The 22,892-nt window shown below is 32.1% G+C and overlaps 1 protein-coding gene across 2 annotated transcripts; it reads right to left on the bottom strand.

Moving 5' to 3' along the window:
* Positions 1-2,429: 2,429 nt before the first annotated feature.
* LOC143073479 (uncharacterized) lies at positions 2,430-20,256 on the bottom strand. 2 transcript variants are annotated; one of them, XM_076249059.1, is made up of 14 exons: positions 20,156-20,256; positions 16,497-16,689; positions 14,710-14,874; positions 13,520-13,610; positions 13,000-13,083; positions 12,248-12,349; positions 11,408-11,542; positions 10,738-10,956; positions 10,089-10,160; positions 7,938-8,012; positions 7,218-7,439; positions 5,883-5,990; positions 5,330-5,402; positions 2,430-4,595 (listed from the first exon to the last, which is right to left on the bottom strand). In XM_076249059.1, the coding sequence occupies exons 2-14, from the start codon at positions 16,652-16,654 to the stop codon at positions 3,070-3,072; spliced, it is 3,030 nt and encodes a 1,009-aa protein (XP_076105174.1). In that variant the 5' UTR covers positions 16,655-16,689; positions 20,156-20,256; the 3' UTR covers positions 2,430-3,069. The 2 variants fall into 2 exon arrangements, with proteins under 2 accessions (XP_076105174.1, XP_076105175.1); XM_076249060.1 differs by having other exon boundaries at positions 14,722-14,874.
* Between the last annotated feature and the right edge of the window lie 2,636 nt (positions 20,257-22,892).

Genomic DNA, 22,892 nt, shown 5'->3' with positions numbered 1-22,892 from the left:
CTCAAAATACACACATGTACAATGTATACCGTGAATTTTCGTGTAAATGGAATAAAATCTAGTGAAAGTTGGATTTTAAGAATATAATAAAGTCAAACGATTACGATCCGTGTTGTTGGTAAAAGTGCTCTTCGACACAGTTAATAAACTTAAAGGTTCAAAGATTAATGCATGAATGTGCGTACGACCGTACTAACAAGGGACTTTCTATATCCCTGACTTAACATACCGTTAAAAAGAATGATGCACTTTTTTTATATTAAAAATCATTTTAGTAGTTTAATATATAAGCGTCTTTGTTCGCATTATAACGATTCAACCTTGAAAATTTTAAATACTAAATATGCATGGTTTTTCCGATAAAAATAAAAGTTTAATGTGTTATATATACTTAATAACAGATACCGGTATATAGCATTTAAAAGAGAGTAAATTCTACTGAATTGATTATTAAATATTGTTAAATATAAGTATTTCATATAACATGACAATTACAATGTCGTAAATGTAGTCAGTCATTTGTTTAGGGGCCAGCTGAGGGACGCCTCCGGGTGTGGGAATTTTTCGCTACATTGAAGACCTGTTGGTGACCCTCTGCTGTTGTTTTTTTTATTTGGTCGGGTTGTTGTCTCTTTGACACATTCCCCATTTCCATTCTCAATTTTATCCTTGTTAATTTTTTTCCTCACAATATTTCTTCATTGTATGTCAAGATGCCTAAATGACATTCAGCAGTTTATGAACTTGGGACTTTCAATCGTGATAATCAGAAAATGGTAAAGTTCAAATAAATTAACTACCCAAATAAATAAAATTTGCAGCAGAAGAAACAGATTTTTTGTTCATTAACTTTTTTTTTTGTGTGTTCAAGACTTCAAATTAAGGTCTGCTGAAGATTTGTTAAATATTTGACAAACTTTATACAAGGGTCTTGTTTTGAAAGGTGTATTCTTTAGCTAACAAGATCGGTGAAAGATTGGCACATGGTTCAATATAACATCCGATAGCTTAAACGATTTTGTGAGAAAGCACAACCGGAATCGGACGACATAATCATTCATCATTATACGGATATTTCAAACATTTTTTTTCTCCCTATCAAATCAAACTAAAGTAGTTTAGTATTGTCTAAATTAAGCTTCAACGGAACAAAAGTAACAACCTTGACACAATTTATCTTTTAACTTGAATTGCATATATATATATATATATTATAAAAAAAAAGTTTCTGAAACCTGAAACAAAGGATTTCTTCAAAGTAAAATACCATCTCCAATGCATTATTTTCAGCTAATTGCGCGACATTTTCAAATAATAACCTTTTAACTAAGTGAAAATTGTGTGTGAACTGCCTTTTTTGGTCCCAAACATTTCTGCCACGACATAAAGATGATTTTAACAAACATAAAAGATATCTATATAGAACCAAAATGATCGTTTAAAGTATAGGGGTGTCAATTCCCAAGGATTTGTATAGTCTTACTATACAAATCCTTGCAAGTCCTAACATAATTCTGTATATAAAAGAAGACATTGGTCAACAAAATTAACATGAATTATGACCACTGGCCTTAAATGTTGCAATCAAGATTGTTCCCGTGTCTGTTATGCCAGTCACCAATTCTATATGATACCAATTTCATTTAGCAAGACGGGTTGGTTTATTTTTGCTTGATACATAACCTAGCCATTTACTCTTCTTTCTGCAACACAGGTTCACTAGAAATACATATATTGCGAATTTCCTGTATACCTTGAAAGTATTCGATTGTTTGGCTTTTAACAGACAGTATAATCAAAAGACTTAGTTTTTCTGTTGTTTCAGAACCACTTGTATTTATTGTTTACTGAGAAAACCTTCTATGTGTACATTTTGACTTAATAGTTCCTCTATTCTATAAAAGTTTTCCTATTCTCTTTAAGGAGAGAAGCATCAATAGTGTTCTTTGAAAAATACTGCTGGCCCTTTTACTTTAAATAAGAAATAAGGTGCAAACAAATTGCCAATGAGACAACTATCCACCAGAGACTAAATGGCTGTGATATAATCAACTCTAGTGCACCATACAGATTTTTACAAGCTAATTCCGTATATAAGCTATAATAGAAGCCACACACATGACAAAATGTAAATTCAATCTAGAAACCACCTATTGACAAAATAATTAATAGAAAATACAAAAAATAGCAGAATAACATGCTCTTGACTTGAGACAGACACATTCTATTAAAGAAAGGTTTTGATGGGAATCATGTTGCTGAGTCTTTTAGGTTTTTTTTGTAGACTGTAACAGTTGTTTGTCTCATTTGTGTTTTTTTTTACCATAATTTTGCTGATATCTCTTTGACTTGTTGTTTATTGACATAGCAAGGAATTTATCACAGCCGTCTGAAGATGGTCTTTCTTGGCTATAAAAAACACAAGACTCTTTAATTTAAAACATGTATATTAATGATTTAATGAAATAGCACATTGATACAACACAAAACAGTTTTCTGTAACTATTGCGTCTTATAACAAAACATTAACAGAAATGAATTTAAACAGCATTCATGTACACGATTGCGATTTCATAAACAAAAATCTAGGTATAAACTTTGTATACTCAAATGTTATCTCCGATTTAAGGTTCAAATTTCAGTTTTAGCATTACAGAAATGTCAAATACTTTGATGGTTATCTTAAAGGCTCCTGCTTTAAAAAAAACACCATCAAAGACAAAACTTTAATGTCATAAACACTAAGCACTATATCATCCTTCCTTGGCCATTAAGAGACTGTCTCACATTATGTAATAGTATGACAAGACCAATAGAAGGACACCATTCCACACATTTAACATACCGGTAGTTGAGTTCTTCCCATACACAACTGCACATTTTGCATTGACATATGTCTCTCTGAAACGCACATGTTCATATCCATACATTTTTCAAACAACAGGATAAATCTTTATCAATGTTATCATCTTTATCCAAGACGTGTATTGAAAGTAATATTCTTGTCTGATCATATTCCTCATTCTATTGTTTTGTTACTGAAGTCCAGCAGATTCCTAGTTCATTAGTTCACAGATCATACTGTTTTGGCGTTTTGATTCTCCTTGTTCTTGTAGCTGCGATGGTAGACAATGCTGGTTTAGGTGTGGCTGTGTAGGATGTTACTGTTGTGGCAGCTGTAGATTTACTAGTCTTAGGGGTTACAGGATGGGTTGTATTACTAGACTTTGGGACTAAAGACCCCACATGAGTTGTCGTGCTGGTCACTGGGGTCTTTTTTGATGTGGATTCATATGTTTTTGTAATGGTGTAGCTCCCTATTTGTGAAGAGCTAGGAGTTACAATGTTTGTGGATGTTCTTTGAATGACAGGACTAGATTCCAGTAAAGAATTGACTTTGCCTAGTGTTTCTGAAGTAGCAATAGGTCTGATTATTCCCGATCCAGTGGTTTGGAGTTTAGTTGTGGACGGTGCAGAATGTATAATACTTTTGTCACTTGTCAGACTGACTGTTACTATATTTCCTTCCGTGACAGTGCTGACAATAGCTGGTCTCTGTGGCCGCGGAGGAGATGTATCATCTGTTTCCATGGTCATTGTTCCCGAGGACTCCATTTGATTTCCTTTACTGGTGACAATCTGAACTGTAGAGGGTTTACTGATGTCAGATAAACCTGGGCTTGGACTTTTAGTGGCATTTGAACTTGTTAATATTTTAGCCTGTGTCAAAGTAGCTGTGTTTGGAAACTTGATCAAGCTTGCTGTGGTAAGAGGAAAATCATGGAATTGGAGTTTCTGAATGGCCTGAAGTTTCTCACTATCAGTTTGTGTGGTGGTTGATGAATTAATAGAAGTGCCTGATGTGTGACTTGGGGATGAGGATGCCTCCAGTATACTCCCCGGAGAAACCATGGCAGGAGATTTTAACGATGACAACAATGTTGGAAGTGATTTATGTGTCTTAGATTCTGTTGTTCTATTAACAGATGAATAAAGTAGATGTTGAATCTGACTTGTCATTGACTGAGCTGATGTTATATGGACAGACGGTTTGTATCCACCAGTTCTCAGAGCATTGTGTAATGACGTGAGCGTGGAGGCTAGACTTGGTAGCGTATTCTCTGATGATGTCTGTAAATGTTTTGACAGCATGCTTTCATTGTGATTACCCCCAGCTGATTGAACGGAGCTCAAGGTATTGGCTGATACCTGTCGAACACTGTTTAATTGAGAACTACTGGCTAGTGAAGCCACAAGAGACTGTTGTGCTGCTTTAGCTGCCAGCTGTGCCTTAATATCAGCTGATGTAAGTGAACCTGCTAATGCCTGATGTGCAGTAGCCTTAGCAGCAAGCTGTGCCTTCAGATCAGAATATAAAGCAGATCCTTCCTTCAAAAGTCTATTCTGCATATCTATCTCCTGTTTTATGTCATGTATTTGTCTCTGTCCACGTAACAATCCAGATAACTCTGGTGCACTCTTCATAACATGAGTTGTACCAGGTGAAAACTTTGAGTCTGGTGCAGATTTCATTCTCTTTCTTGGAGGAGCCAGAGAATTATGAGTGGATTTCCTCTTAGGCACTATAGTTGAACCTGAAAATGCCAAAGTGGTGTATAACCAAGAAGCTAACAAGAAATATATTTCTTAGACTAAGTGTATAATTGACAAAATTTTATGAGTTTTGACTGAAGTTCAATACTGTAAACCAACTTATTTTGGCAGATACATTATTTTGTGTGTAGCCCATTTAAGACAATTTCTCAGCTATTCAATTTTGCAATTTTCAAATTAACTCGATGTATTTTAATAAGATTAAATCCAATTTCTACAGATCTTCAAAAAACGATTTACATTCCCATTATTTTCTATCCACACGAGTCATTCTAAAATAATTACTGATATGAAATACATTTGCAACAATCTTCTTTTTAAAAACTTTTTTTTCATACAAAATATATAGTGTCATTTTCCAGGTGTGAAACACTTTTGACCTCTGACTATAGGACAAACAGTCTATTTTTTACATCTTTTTCAATCAGAATTTATTTTGGTCTTGCACAGAACTGTAGATTTGCAATATTTGTTGCTTTAAGTCATTTTCTTAAATTTTCACTGCAGAATTTTATCTGAACCTTAGAAAATCATCTTTATACAGGTTTTTAAGATTTCAAGGAAATTCCTTTAAGCACATATCAAAAGAATGAGCAGATTTTATCCATTTCGCATAGATTGAGTCTAATTTCTGAATTTTATCTTATGAAAACATTTCATCAAATTTTAGCTTTATTGGAATATTTATTGTGATTATATGGAAAGTTATAAATACCTGTATGTTGAGCTTTTGTACCAATTTCAGTTTTTATATGACTTGCCCCTGAAACTGTCATTAATTTCTCTGTCTGAAATAGAAAGATTAAGATAAGTAGTACTTAAATAAATTGTGATTTTCATAATAAAAATTTGAGAAAAGATAATTGGAGAGAGAGGTAGTGCTTATGCAAAAACGAATTCTTTTCGATACAATTTCAAATGATATGTGAAATGAGACACTTTGATAGAATGAATTGACTGGCTATTGTTTTTTTATCAAGGTGAGTAATGCAACTGGTTTGGATATGGCAATTATAAGAAGTTCCATTCTGATATGAGATGTAGCTTTATCTCAGATTGTATTATAAGAACTTCCATTCTGATATGAGATGTAGCTTTATCTCAGATTGTATTATAAGAACTTCCATTCTGATATGAGATGTAGCTTTATCTCAGTTTGCAATAATCAAACTCACACTTGTGTCAGTTCTTCAAAAAATCAAATAACAAATGCCAACAATAAATTCTTATCTGAGTTTGAGAAGACATTTGTATAATATATAGCCTACCCTTTTCTTAGGTTTCTTTTTCATTTCAGCATCTGAAGCCTCGGGTGTTTCTACATACTGGGATGTTGACTGTGATAATATTCCACCAAGAAACTCAGATATTTCATCCTACAAAATATGAAAAGAAATCTATATACAGTAAAACCTGTATAAACCGGCTGGCTACGGGACTATGAAAAAGGGCCGGTTTGGACGGTGAGCCTGTTTATTCAGGTTTCCGTTTTGACCGGAAGTTAATGACTTGTGACATCCGATATTTTGCATGTAAAAGTTCTCTCTGATTGTAAATTATATCTGATAAATTAAAATACTTCACTTCGTTTTTCATTGTTTACATTGCATCATAATGCTCACGTTTTTTGGATTGTCAGACGAGAGTTTCGATTTACTTCCATGATCATTAATTTGAAATGTTGGAATGCGGAATGGCCGATTAAAAAGCCAGAATATTATCAAACGTAATTTCATCACTATCGAAACGTTGTCGTACAGCGTACAATACCCATTGATTGTTGTCATCCGGGTGTTTTTCATTATCATGGTCATTTGTTTAGGGGTTCACAACAGGGAATCCGGGATTTCGAAATCACGATGTAAATTTCTTACTCCACGATTTAAATTTGTTTATCCAAGTTACAACGTAATTTCACTCCGAGATATATTCGTTGTGTCTTTTCGTTTAGTTGACACGTTTATAATGTTTTAATAAATAATACAGCTCACTACTGTACGATTGTAAGTTCACAGTTTAACACCTGACTAATTGATTTCCTGAAAAGCCATATTGTATAAACAAATATGTTTTGATTGCATATCGATCATTGAAATTAATTAGACAAACCGGTTTTGACAGGTAATAATTAATGTAATTAAGAGTATTGGAACTTCATAATTAGACCGGAATTCGGAATACACAGGGTCCGGTTTACAAAGGATATTTTAACAAAGACTTTGATGGGGGAAAATTGGGACTTTCATTTTCGGAGGGAATGGACAGGAAACCGGTTTATTCAGGGTCCGGTTTAATCAGGTTTGACTGTAGTTATTTTTCTATTAAGATAGTATTGTTTCTGGGGTGAAGTAGCATAATTGACATTACTTTATTATTCCTTGATAAAACCAATAACAGCTGTGAAACAAATTTAATCATTTTGATAGCCTCAATTATTTATGCAGATTTGTATTAAAAATACATCTTGTGCATATGATTTCTTGACTTAGAAGATAGTCAATATTTTGAATGTTTTGTAAAAACTACATTTTCTAGAAATTTCCTATATCAATTCAAGTTTCTAAGTCTTCATGTAAAAAAAAATGAGAAATTAAAAAAATTACCAAAATCTTTTTGTCACAGACAATCTGTGTAATTCCTTCTTGCTTTCGTTTTGCCCTAGACATTCTGAGTTGGTTATCAGCGCCACCTATAACCACTAATGCATTCTCTGCCCTCATTCTCTCACGCAGATCTTCCATATCATCCATATTTGTTGTTGTAGAGTTCTGACCAATCACAAACAAAGAAGGAGTTGTCAGGTCTAGTAACGAATCTTCTATATCCTACATTTAAAAAGAAGATACTGTTTGAGTGAATCTTTTTTGCAAAGCATAAACATGTTATTGCAAAATAAACAATACATTTTTTTTACATAATATAATATGTGGATATGCAGTTAAGAACAATAATAAATTACACAATAAAACTTTAGTTCACACAGATCTATATGCTGGACAAACAGCTAGATCTCAATATTCTTCAATAAGTTTGAATTCATTATTTAATTTAGCAAATTATAAATCACAACTCTAATTCTGAACACCATAGATAATTGTGTAAAATACTTTAAATGCTATTAAGACAAAGCAATTTGATTGTTTGTTTGCTCTTTCTATTCAGATTCCTGTTTCAAAGGGTAAGGAAATACAATTATATTCACTGAAGTATATCATTTATTTATATGGGTAGGTTTAAAAATGGCCTTTCACTTCCTATGACATGAGAATCTAACTTTAATCAAATTAATAATCTTTATGCCCATGGTTACATGTTCTACTCACCCCTCTATATCCACTGATGCCACTCAATGGTAGACCAAGACATACCACAGCAGATACAGTCTCTTGTAGTGCCACCTAAAACATATTATTATTTGATAAATACATATAACGGTGTCTGTCCAATGTCCCACAGATGCACATATTTCATCTGTTCAAGGGCAATAAATTCAATGCATTTTTTAAAATTTTTTCATAGCTATCCTGCAAGAAATGTACAAGAGAGATTGCTTACAGTGCAATTTTCCATATATAATTTCTATTTCAAAGGTACATCAATCCTGTAAGAAAAGTTGATCAGCTCTGTTTGTCAAATTTTTCATAGATCTTGCTTGTTGATAGATAAAGTAGATAATGACAGTAAAATTCAAGCTAAAGATCTTAAAAAGCATGTCTTACTGTAATTATGACAAGTTATTGTGCAAGTCAAAAAGAAAAAAAAAGAAAAAAATCTAAGGCTTAAATTAGATATTGTTTGTTTGCAGTTTACCGACCGACCCTTGAAAATCCTCCCGACTGTGAAAATTTTATTGCTTTAAATTTGAAGAAATTCTTTTTAATACTTCTATTGAAGCGATCCGGAACTTTGGGTCCTTTCCGGAAATGATTTAAAGTCTGGGTCAATTACGCATTTCAAGTTCGGTTTTTCTTAGCTTCCCGTCAAATGTTCATGTGACCATTTAATGATAAAGCACATGGAAATTGTTTACAGGCATCCATGAAGTCACGGAGGAGTACTTTACGCTGTCGTCTCGTGTCAATTTTAAGACAAATAACAAACAAAAAAGTTTATTAGTAAACTGTTTATACAGATTCAGGCACATGTAATGATGTGTGATGATATCATTGACGATGATGCAGCAGATATTCATAACTGACACAATAACCATTTTGTCTCAAACAAATCGGGTACAGAATCTTTGGAGCCTGACTTTATGGAACCAATTTCAGTGGTTAAATAATTTGACAGCAGCTTGAAGTATGGCATATTTTCTACAAATCGTTGTGAAGACGACAAAGATAAAACCACTCCTCCGTGACTTAAATCTTCATGGATATCTGTAAACACGCCTGTACGGAGGAAGGGCTCATTTGAAATGTTAATGGATATAGATCATGCCAAATCAATAAGAAGCAACCCTAACTACACAAAGATGTAGAGAAAATGAATGGTTAGCTTGAAAAATAAATATACTCTCTCTATATTAAATCTATCTTCGATTGCAATGAGTATGCTCCTTTAGGATAAGGGGGGCTGCCCCACTCATTGCAATTATTCTCTTTCTTACAATATTAAATATACCCAAACTGTGTGGCCTGTGTGAATTCAATTAAAACATGTCCTTAGGAGCTATGCTGCCAATTTTTTTTATGCATTAAAAACATTTCAGTACAGACCATTTGCTTTTAATGGGGTGCTATGGATTTCACCCCAAACTTTAGATTTCTTTGGTTTTCATTAAAGCCTGACAAAAATATAACCTAATCACATATAATTAAATATTGTTAGAAATATGAAAACAGTCGAATGTCTTAATACTTTTTTTTCAAGTTACCTTTTTTTCAATTGAGGAAGATTCAATGGTTATTCTTTTTTATTAAAAATACACTTTTTAATACATTGTCTTATAAATCTTTAATATCTACATTTTTCTGATGAAAATACTCTACTCATGAAAAAATTCTAGTCAAGAAGCATACATGTCTGAATATATTTCTTTAAAACAGTTCTAGTCATAATGACATTCCTTGTTTATAAGTGTTCCAGTATTTAATAATTATACCATATTTTATGTCATAAATTGGATAATGACACTATGTTAAAGTTTCAGTTTTGGTTAAAAAGTTTTTTATCTGAAAATGCCTGTTCATTTGATGTTGGTTTTCAGCATGTCCAGTGTTTGTTGTTTTAAAATGTTTTTTTTTCTTCACAAGAAACTTGGTTTAGTGTAACTGCTTGTTTAAACTGTATTTTGGCTGATAAAATAAAATATTTTTCCTAACTACCGACCCTTCAGTCTGAAGGTACAGTCTGAAAACTGCAAACAAACATATTTTTAAGGTTGGCCTAAATAAGTGCCAATGTCTTTATATGATAAATGAAATGTCATAGGCAAGCCAATGATAAATTGTGACTTATGAGTTTCTACTTACATGACAAGCAATTAATGAGCCTGTATCCCATCCCAGTAAAACTATTGGTTTATGTTGAAAATGTCCTTTTAGCTGAAAAGTAACAAGCTTGTCATTACATGGAATCCTTATTTCTTCTATAATTTTGTGCACGGACAGCTGAGTTATAGTTATGTAATGTTTTTGTCTTTTTTTCAAATGAAAAATGCATCCCTCACTAACTTTGTTGTATCATATTACTATGTGGATTTGTAACTATGTTAGATTTTTTGTTTTGAATAAAATATTGAACTACATTGATGTATGTTCTTTAGAATCACCATATTAATCTAAAGCATGGAGTATACAAACTCAAAATCTATCAATAGTCAACTGTGGAATCAAAATAAAGCTTCAATTTATTGAATACCCAAAGAAATTCTGTTTCAGCTATAGGGTAGCTTTATTTACTATTAAGGTTTCACCAGCATAAAATTCTCAAGCAGTGACAAGAATAATATGTTCTACAAATCTATGATGTTCATGTTATCCAAGTTATTCTGTATCAAAACAACATTTTGTATGTAAAGAATTGTCTGTTTATTGCTTTAAAGTGAAGGTTGTTTCACTTAATATGTCAACTTGGAGCAACAATGTTTGTTACCCGATAAATCTTTTTATATAAATGTACCTCCAAGACTTTAGTATGTACAGCTCCAACCATATGTTCTAAACACTGAGATATACCAACACCTTTACTGCCATTCACTGTGTGCATGGTGACGGGAATGACCTTGCCAAGGTTAGATAACTGAGAGTTCCAGAATCTTGTTCTTTTAGAGTACGCATGACCTCCTGCAGATGGCACAGAGGGTGCTACTATGATCAGAGGATTTCCTGGCAACTTTTGCTGAAATAATAATATGAAAAATACTACAATAATGTCACTTTCTTTTATCTAAAGAACTAAAGGTTAACTGCCAAACATATCTTATCTTTTTTAAGAAAATGTTAGGATTTTTATTATGGCTATTCCAGAATTAATTGTATTTGGTTGGAAGGCATCTCATATTAACCTTCCAATCCCTCAATCCCCTGGCCCTGATAAGTTGCATGCAGTGACAAATACTAAATGCATATTCAAGACTTTAACACTTGACCAACATTCAGAGCCCGATTTACAATGTGCTCACAATGGATTTTATTTTTATTTTTAAGAGAAATCAATATAACTTTCAATGATGTAAATGATTTGATAACATTTATTTAACTACCTTTAATCATATTTTTCTCCCATAAATAATACATTCTTACTATATAAAAATCCTGATTATTATCACTGTGTCTGATCAATAACTTACAGGTTTTTGTTGATTATAAGTACTCAAGACTGGATCCCAAGGTCTTTTCAACAGTAAATGTAATGCTTCTATGGATGTTGCTGATTTGCCACTTGCTAAACCAACAGCCACCATTTTATCTATCATTGTTGGCAACTGTAATGAAAATAAAATGATTATTAACATGATAATAAGAAATTCTTTTTAAGTCATTATTGCGTTATTACTTTCAACCAACATAAATATAGCACTAGACTGGTTTATGTTATTTTCATAAAAATGTTGTATACATTTTATCTTTATATTTTACTGTTTGTAGTTTATATCTCGGCTGACAATAGAAATTTGAAATGGGGGAATGGGTTGTTCTTGTGCATGGCATTAAAATGTTAATTTTTCTTTATGTTCCTGTTCCAAGTCAGAAACCTGTAATTTAGTGATTGTTGTTTGTGGCTTAATATCATATATCTATTTGTTTTGTTAGTTTTCTTGTTTTACATTGTCATGTCTGGGCCATTTTTAGCTTGCAAAGCAGAATTGGTTTATTCATTGTTGAAGACAGTACTGTGACCTGCAGTTGCTAAAGTCTACATCATTAGGTCTCCTGTTAAAATTGTTGTCACATTGGCAATCATACCACATCTTATTTTTATATGGGTTGTTCTCATCAAAAGTTCAAAATTACAAAGTTATTACATTAGGGTTGTTTCAGAGTTAATTGTATGAGGGGCATTGGAGGAGTTTCTTTGACCTGAAACCATAAATAAACCTATAAGGAAAAGCAGCCACAATTTATTGTTTTGAGTGCCTCCATCCCTCACACTACCATCCATTTTAGAACATCTCTTATCACCATCTTACCTTAGCCCTGAGGGTCTGTAATACATCTAAATATGATGCCAACATCTGGATACTTAAATTCTCTATCAGTAAATTATGTAACCATTGTGTCAATTTGGAATCCTGAAATATATCAAAATCTAAACTTGTACTATAGAAAAAAGCTCATGGTTTATGAACTCGTACTGGAAGGGGAATAAATTAAGTTAAATTGTTTGTTGAGATTTTTGAAAATGTATCATACATCTTACAACATGTACAAAATAACCTAAATACTTTATTGTGGGAAAGAATTCATATTTCATTTTCTCAAAGGATATTTTGTAGAAAATCTAGAACACTGTCATGTTTGCATGAGTGAACTGATTTGTAAAGGTGAAAACAGTAAAGTACATATTTTAAAAGATAATAAAACCACATGTAAAAATGTGATGTTTACAAAATACATCTAAACATCTTCAACAAACTTAAATAATGATTGGTTTTTTTAGCCATCACTCACACATTTCAATATTCCACAAATATAATTGATGCTCCTAACTCCCTACTACATTTTGACATGTCATCCTCTCACTTCAATTTTCAATCAATTATTTAATATGTCTGCACATATAACTTCTGATAGTAGATTTTTTTTATATTAAACATAGGCCAAGAAATAAAATATTAAAAAGTACAGCAACAGTAATATGTTAAGAAGGGCTTGGAAAGCTCTACATTTTAACAAAAGATTGACCTTGCTTTTTGCAATATTAATTCTATAAACATATTACCCAGGATACACCAGCTAGAGCTTGTCTAATTCGTCTTGCTGTTTTATCTATATGAATTCTTCTCATTATTGGTTCATTTTTTGTCTGTTAAAATAAAATTATGATAGATTAGATTAGAGATCAATGGTATTTTATTTCACTAATGAATTGACTGCCCTCAGTTACTTATTTGTCCATACAGTGACTCACTGTCATATATAATTTGATCAGATTCAATAGGGAACAGTATTCAGATCACTTTATGTTTGACCAACTGAGTACAGGTCATCTGAATGACAGTTTAAATGGTATCTGATGGAAAGTTCTGCAAGGTAAACTTTTAAAACAATTAAAATTTTTAATCTCTATAAAAATGTCAGTGGTTAACACTAGGCAGTACCACAGTTTCATAACTTTTAATAGAATACCTGCTCACTCATTTCCAAACTATTAAAACATCAAAGTTAAAAGTTACTGTTATAAAGATTTATACATTTATATATTGAAAGAAATTAAATATAACAACTTAAGATAACCTTACATCAACATATGACAGCCTGGCAAGTCTATCTGACTGTAATGCCTTCATCACTTTATTAAATAATCTGTTCTGTTGTAAACTCCATCCATTCCTGAAAGAAATAAATAAACAATTATTAACTTATAAACCAATTCATTCAGAGAAATTGTAATAGAAAAGTGAGAAGTTACTAGTAGTTCATGTAAGGCTTCTGCCCTAAAAACCTGATTATTTATAAGTCACATTTTTTTACTTTTTACTGTTATACAGCATGTACAGCAAATGAATGAAAATTTAAGTCTCAAGTTCAAACTTTCTGTGACCTGTGTATCCCATGTTGTTTTATTTAATTTTCCAAAAATATTACTTGAACTCCACGAATTCCGATAATTGACAAAATATCAAAGAAATGAACAGACATCTGACAATGATTTTGATGTGTTCACAAAATAATGTCAAAATGTGAAAATAATTGAAGGGTTTAAAAAAATAAGTCTGTATACATGTATATATACTATTGTATTCTAACTCACAAAGTAGAATACAAGTTACATATTAATCACAGTAAAAATTACAAGCTTAATTTAGTACTTTTATGAATTTCCAAACTTAAACAAGTAAAAATCAGCTTATTTCATAACATAAAGATGAAATCACTAGTCATGCATAAGCAAAGGTTCTACTAAGCAGTATAATACAATGTTTGAAGCATGATCTCCCCAGTATGAAATGACAATGAAAGTAACAATGATCACATGATTATGTGCAAAACTACCATTAGTATCTAAATATGTCACGCATAGATATGCACACATAAATATGTCACACACAAAATGTTTTCACATCATACATTTGTTAAATCAAATAGGTTACAAATATTATGGTTTTTTAGGTCTGTAAATCACTGTTCAACTGATTATTAATTGAAAATTGAATTATTTCATGTCTACCAAAATAATCGATAAATCAGTGATAAAAAGTTGTTTGTGTATTTTTTTTTCAAATTTTATGTATATAATAGTCTTGTTTAACTCATTGATCAGATAAAATATCATTCAAATGTTTTAAAATTTATTCATATTTCTAAAGAAAAGAATTATGAATGAAATATTGGTTTCTGTCTGTTTATTATAAAAGTACAATTTATTAAACGTGATATGAATGGAAGATGAAAATGAGGTGTTACCATGATCCCCATGAAATCAACAGACATTTGTTTAAACCTTGAAATTCTTTCTTCCCAGTCCTCTGGGCTTTCTTCTGTTCTCATTAGGGGTACATGTCGTCCACACTCCTGCATTAGACTCCGGGCTTTAGCTGTATCATATGGTGGCTTGCTGGGCTCAGTTACTGTACAAACATCTATTTCTGCTTCCCTAAAATACAAAGCAAACATTAGACTGTTGGTTTTCCCGTTTGAATGGTTTTACACTAGTAATTTCAGGGCCCTTTATAGCTTGTTGCTTGGTGTGAGCCAAGGCACCGTGTTGAAGGCTGTACTTTGACCTATAATGGTTTACTTTTATAAATTGTTATGTGGATGGAAAGTTGTCTCATTGGCACTCACACCACTTCTTCCTATATCTATGTTTATAAAAGTAACAACTGTTAAAACGTTCTATCAAATTTCAAGCACATATTGATCCAACACATTTGAAGAAGTTTTTCTTTAATCATCACTTTCTCTTCCCCTATCTTTCCTGTTTGTTTGTTTGTTGGTGTGTTGGTTTTTTTTGTTTGTTTTGGCATAGGTGGTATTATAGTTGATGTATGTGAGTTATGTCATATTGTGTTTGCAAATTTATGTCTGCTTGTCTAAAAAAGAAAGTGTGATATATGAGGCAACTTTCCATCAGAAGACTAAAGGACGAGAATAAAAGACTATAGGTCTCCTCTGTTGTTTTTTCTCTCATGCTGTCAATATTATTGATACTTTCATTCATAAAAATACATTCAACAATTTTGTAAGTTTTTAATTCAAAGGATCTTTTTTTAATAGGTGCAACTTTTCTCACTTACATTTTAATTCTTCCTTATGCACATAATAAAAACAAGAATGTGTCCAAAGTACATGGATGCCCCACTTGCACTATCCTTTTCCATATTCCATGGACTGTAAAAATTGGGTAATAATCTAATTTGGCATTAAAATTAGAAAGATTATACTATAGGGAACATATGTACTAAGTTTCAAGTTGACTGGACTTCAATTTCATCAAAAACTACCTTGTCCAAAAACTTTAACCTGAAACTCCCACTTTCATTTTCTATGTTTAGTGAACCGTGAAATTGGGGTCACAAGTCTAATTTGGCTTTAAAATTTGAAAGATCATATCATAAGCAACAAGTGTACTAAGATTCAAGTTCATTGGAATTCAGTTTCATCAAAAACTACCTTGACCAAAAAATTTAACCTGAAACTCCCCCTTTCATTTTCTTTGTTCAGTAGACCGTGAAATTGGGGTCAAAAGTCTAATTTGGCTTTAAAATTAGACAGATCATTAAATTCTATTTAGTAGTACAGATCATATCATAAGCAACAAGTGTACAAAGTTTCAAGTTGATTGGACTTCAGCATCATCATAAACTACCTTGACCAAAAACTTTAACCTGAAACTCCCCCTTTCATTTTCTATGTACAGTGGACCGTGAAAATGGGGTCAAAAGTCTATTTTGGCTTTAAAATTAGATAGATCATATCATAAGCAACAAGTGTACTAAGTTTTTCAAGTTGATTGGACTTCAGATTCATTAAAAACTACATTGACCAAAAACTCTAACCTGAACGGACGCACGAACGGAGCCACAGACCAGAAAACATAATGACCCTCTACTATCGTAGGTGGGCATATTGTAGGTGGGGCATAAAAACAATTTCAACAATTTATTTACATCAATGAACCAGCTAGCAGTACCTCACATTTTATCAAAGATCCATTAATATGAGGATAGCAACCGTCAGCTTGCAATTGACAGTTTATTTTATCATAACTGTTACCTGTTTTGTACATGCATTTGTGTAAGATGTGGTAGCTTTGGCATATATAACTTTTTGATAGGTCTGGCATTACTGGCATCAGGATGAGCACTCCATGGCTTGGAATAACAATGGTCCATGGATACTGTACTGCCTCTGTCTGGTTGGTAAATATCCATTTTAAGCAAAACTTATACCTCTACTGAAAAATGATCTGAAACAACAAAAAATCAAAATCAAGCTTGTTCATAACTCATTGAAATTAAATTATACAGAGAAAATACACATATATATATATATATATATATATATATATATCTACAGGTAGGAGTTAGAATAGATTACTTCAATTGGTGAGAATCTCTACAATTCCATGAATAAGTTGTCCATTGTAAAACACAAAGGTCATGTTGCACAGTGTTAATCTTATAAATTTCATTGTTTTTTACATCTTCCTTCTTCATGTTCCTTTTTTTTTGTATCACCACAAGTCATTCAAGTAGTAAGATATCCTGATAATCTGACTGACATAATTAAATGCTCGCCTTTTGACCAAATAGTATCACTATTCCGTTCTGATTCTGCAGTATTGGATCCAAAACTGAGCAAAAGTATTCTTGTTTGGGGCAGATAAGTGCTAAATACTTATTATAAAGTTATACTTTATATAGTTATTATAATTTATATCAGTCAGGAACAATTTGTGAATTTTATGATATCGATAATTTTATAATTAACTGACCAGTATATAACAGAGGCTAGATCGGAACTTTTATCTATGTCAAGACCGCCACTATTTTCATCCTCTAATAATAGAGACCATCGTATATACACATAATACAGCAAATACGAATACTTATGACGTCTTGAAAGGCTATTTTTTTTTAAATTTGTGACGCCTTCATATCATATCATATTCCTAATTATTTTGAAATTATGATTGACTATCATATATTTACGATAATTATTTTTACAAGGACAATCAAATTGAATCCTCACCCAACACAAAGGGAGTGCTAGGACACTGGGAAGTCTTTTTTATGGGGGAGGAAGCTGAAGTGTTAGGAGAGAACCACCGGACCACTGGGCAGAAACAGACAACCTAAGAGATATCAGAGGATTGATCTCCAGGTCAAAGTAGGGGACAACTTTGACCAGCCTAGGCCTCCAAAGTACACATTCTAGTTTATGGTCTTGGTACCAGAGAAATGTGTTGGAGGGTGAAAATCACCCTTGTGATGTACTGAAATATCTAGCACCCCCGAGTCAGTATCGATCTCGTGACCTTCAAGCACTGTAGGAATCGGTCTTATCCACTAGACCATGAACCCACACTAATTAAAGTTATTGGTCCGAGACCACAATTGTCGTCCCTTGATTTTCGTTGTTCACGAATATAGTCCCTAGTGTTAACAGTGGGTTACTTGCCAATAATTTTTATACCCCTTCCAAATTTATTTCTCCAAGTTTAATGCCTCAAATTGTAAGTAGGGGGGTGAAATTACACTGTAAAAAAATTTGGGTCCAGAATTTTACAGGAAAGTAGTGATTTGGTCCAGCTGAAAAAGGTTAAAAATTAGCACTTCGGAAGCTGTCAAAAGATTTCAAGACACCCTAAACACAAAATTGTCCATATTTTGAGTTAGAGGCGATGAAGTTTTCTATAATTTTGATATAATTTGTCCCAAAAGTAGTACAACACACTGTAAAAGTTTCATTGGGAAAGCGCAGGTGGGATTTTTTTTATTTTCATTTATGTTCTAAAAGAAATGCACTACGAATTAATTGTGTTCTCGGACCTAAGAGGTGAAGTCTGTAAATATAGAATCTGAACTTTGGCAACTTCCCTAAATGATTTGGTGGTGTCACTTTGTCAAATAGCATGAAACTAAAGGATTTAAACTTTTATTTTATAGAATTTCTGCAAAAATGACCAATTTTGGCATTTCATGGTCAAAATAGGCATTTCAAGGCTTTTTCAATATTGATGCATTCATGGCATCCTGACTTTCTATCTGACAGGTTTTCATGTGTGAATACTTGTGTTTATGTGCCTTCATCTAGTACTTTTACTTGTTTATGAACTCAGAATCTACAGAAAAGAAGGTTATTTCAGATAATATGTACAAAATGTGTTGTATAAATGACCCTTGTCTAACGCCCTGTTTGGATGAAGTCAAAAGTGGGGTTCTTGGTATATAAAATTTGAAGTCTACAATAAAGACCTCACTAAATTTGTATCAAAAGCACTTTACAATGTCTAATGTACCTGTTCCATTTCACATAATATCTTTCTTTTCTTCTGTAGGATAGCAAGTGGTTTAAATATAAGCCTGTTGAGACTAAAATTGCATTCAAGTTTTTATTAAAAAGGCAAAAATCTTTGTATCAGACCATACTGTCTGTAAGAAAAGTTAATTGCAAGAGCCTTTTTGTGCTCAGATTTGTTGTATCATGTCACATGAGTATAGAAATGATAAAAAGGACACAATTTTTTATTTCTTATAGCCTCAATATGCATTTTTTAATGTAAATATGTGGCACGGCTTAAATTGACCCTTATTTTTTTCCAGTCTTGCTTGGCTTAAGACCCTTTTAAAGTAATATGATATGCTATTTGTAACTTTTCTTTCTATTTAAAGTACATTCAATACATATGTAAGGATTATTTATAACCAAAAAGCTTCACAAATTTAAAATTGCTGGAATATATTACATCTTCATGTAAGGCCCCCTTTCATTGAAAAACCTCAATTTTTAGGCCCAGGCTGATATAAATTTGACTTTTGAATAATTATGCTAAGTCTGATAAATCAAATGAGTACTCTATTGCTTTTAGTACATAATAAATGATATATTAGGGCATTTGAAAAGTATTTTTTTGCAACATTTTAATTTTCAAAGCCCAAAATGTTGATAGTTGAAATTTTTCAATTTTAACGTCAAAATTTAACACGCAAAGATGAGTATAGAATTTAACATAGTGTCTATAATATATATCCTATTGTTATGAAACTTTGCAAGCAGTGTTATAATTTATTAAGCTTTGGTCATACCAAGTTTTTTTAAGATTTGTCAACTCTTTCTATCCTATTAGGTCCGAGACCACAATTGTCGTCCCTTGATTTTCGTTGTTCACGAATATAGTCCCTAGTGTTAACAGTGGGTTACTTGCCAATAATTTTTATACCCCTTCCAAATTTATTTCTCCGAGTTTAATGCCTCAAATTGTAAGTAGGGGGGTGAAATTACACTGTAAAAAAATTTGGGTCCAGAATTTTACAGGAAAGTAGTGATTTGGTCCAGCTGAAAAAGGTTAAAAATTAGCACTTCGGAAGCTGTCAAAAGATTTCAAGACACCCTAAACACAAAATTGTCCATATTTTGAGTTAGAGGCGATGAAGTTTTCTATAATTTTGATATAATTTGTCCCAAAAGTAGTACAACACACTGTAAAAGTTTCATTGGGAAAGCGCAGGTGGGATTTTTTTTATTTTCATTTATGTTCTAAAAGAAATGCACTACGAATTAATTGTGTTCTCGGACCTAAGAAAGTATATGATGTTGATTGTTGTGATGTTCAATGTTTTGAGATGGTTTCGTCATAGAAAACAGCGACTTTTTATATATCAGGATCAAATGTTTGACGGCGACAACACTGCCGTAATTCAGTTACTTACAAATAATTGGGAATGCTGTCTTATGTAGCATTCATACTAAATATATCGACAAAATAATATTATTTAGCATTCCACGCCAAAATAAAAAGGTGAAGGTCAAATTTCTAAATGTGTTACGATTACGGAATGGATATAATTTTTTTCCGGAATCCACAGCTTCGTGTGATAAAAAGATAAAAAAAAATAATAAAAACCTAATGAAGGCATTAATGAAACTATAGGATGAAGATAAGAAATAAAAAGTGATGGTTATCGTCATGTAATGTCATTTTAATGTTATAATTAACATTGCCATTAAAGCGGGAGGTTTGGCATGCCACAAAACTAGCTTCAACCCATCTTTTTTTTTCTTAAAATGCCCTGTACCAGGTCAGGAAAATGGCCATTGTTATGTCATAGTTCGTTTCTGTGTGAGTTACATTGTAATGTTGTGTTTCTTTTGTGTCGTTGTTCTCTTATATTTTTGATACATTTCACTCAGTTTTAGTTTGTAACCCGGATTTGTTTTTTTTTTTATCAATTTATGAATTTCGAACAGCGGTATACTACTGTTGCCTTCATTTATGTATCATAATTTTTATTCATGTTTTATGTGGCATTCCTCTATTTTTCCTGTTAACAGTCATGGTTGTTCTTTTCATACATGTACTTAGGTCATGGCACAGTTTCAAAAGATTGAGACTTTTGTTTCTTTATGTCTTTCAATATAATTGATCAGTCACTTTGTCCTTTTCAAATTAGTTTAAATGTTCATCATTACCTATACTTTTTATTCTAATTCTGCTCTTTTCTGGCTCATAAGTGTCATTTTGGTATTTTTTATGGAGTAATATATTATTAAAAATTTGCTATATTCCACAGGATCCAAATTGGATGTTTACACTTTTTATTTATTACATTAAAAGTCCATTCATAGACTAGTAATGGACTTCTGATTACATATATATCAATATAATACATTTTTTTTATAATGTACTTGAATGATAAATTTAAACTCACTGATGACAAATGCTCATTACAATGTATATAAGATAACTTGTTTAACCAGTGGAACATATTTCACAGACAAGGAACTTATTTCACCAGGTGAGGAACAAATCTCACAAACCTAGAACTTATTTCACCAGGTAAGGAACAAATATCTCAAACCCAGAATTTATTTTACTAGATAAGGAACAATGTCACCTACTTGGAACTTATTTTATAGAGATGGAACAAATTATATAGAAATCATCTATGAAAAAAAGTTCTCCCAGAACATATTTCCTGTGATGTAAGTTCCACTGGAACTTTTTTCACAGGAACAAATTTTGGCTCACATCTAATGCATCTTGGTTCTTTATTGGACCATTATCATAACAAGAGGATAGCCTGTATAGCTAACTTGGTTGAAAGCTAGTGGAGACCTTTAAAATTGGACTTGCATGGTCTTTTTGTCTTGCTGATCTCCTTTGCTATTTATATTTTTAAACTAGTTCCTGTATATTTTTTTAAGATCACTTTTGCCATTTATAATTTTAAACTAGTTCCTGTATTTTTTCAGATGAAAAATGGGAAAATAGGTAGAAATTAATATGACAGCATCAATATCAAATACAGAATGCCCAGGTTAGATAGAACTTGTCCTGTTGATCACTTCTGTCATTTTTTACTTTTAACCCAACGAGAAGTGCAAAAAATATTAGGGTCAAGTAGTGATGTGTTTAATAGAAAACTAAACAACAACAAAAGCTTACCTTTACAACTTTGTAACGCATGCATTGAGCTTGATTACATTTTATATCCTTTTGTAATCAACTTGCACAAACACTGTAGCAGGTGTATTTCTGACCCGATTACAGTGGATTTCTTGAACAAATAACTTTTTAAATTCAATCACACAAGCATAATATGTATCATATAAAAAAGAAGATGTGGTATGATTGCCAATGAGACAACTATCCACAAAAGACCAAAATGACACAGACATTAACAACTATAGGTCACTGTACGGCCTTCAACAATGAGCAAAGCCCATACCGCATAGTCAGCTATAAAAGGCCCCATGTTTTCATGTTTTCTTTAGCAAAATAACCACACTTTTTCTAATACATGAAAGGCCTGGAGATAGTGCAGACCTGTCCAAACTGTAAATTTTGTTTCTGTCACAATGACCAGGAATTGAAGCTAAAACCATGCTAGCTTTTATGTAATATCATCGGTCATATATTTGTATGGGTTTTTTTTTTTTTTTATAATTTAACACTATTTAGGCTGATCAGATACAATTAATCGTGATGTATTGCCTTGATTTTGAGTGTTGGAAATATTATATATATTGATACAAAATATAAGCCTCATTATGGTTTCAATTTACAAAACTTACTTGATAGCCAATAGATTGAAGACCCTGGTTAATTTATACTATATCTGGTTGTTGTAGTTTTATAGCAAAAAATATTGAAACACATACAATTAGCTTCTAAAAAAGTTGTGTAGCTGGTCATGAAGCAGAATATTCTTGAAATTCTATTAGCACCCAACTGTTTCTTAACACATAAAAATTTGTAAGGGTTCCGCGGAACCCAGTGTCTCGCCTACTTTTGCTGTTAATCACACACTCATCAAAAATAATGAAAAAAATCAATAAAATTATTCCTCTCGATACTATCTTTTGATTGTCAGAAGCTTCTGTCCAAGTTTGGTAAAAATCCAGGCTAGTTTAAGAATCTTAAAAATGTTTTAAATACTTTAACTG

The sequence above is a fragment of the Mytilus galloprovincialis genome, chromosome 4, assembly GCF_965363235.1.
Source record: "Mytilus galloprovincialis chromosome 4, xbMytGall1.hap1.1, whole genome shotgun sequence".
Taxonomy (NCBI): Eukaryota; Metazoa; Mollusca; class Bivalvia; order Mytilida; family Mytilidae; genus Mytilus; species Mytilus galloprovincialis.
Note: the sequence above shows the minus strand (reverse complement) of the source record. Positions and strands in the feature narration are given on the sequence as shown.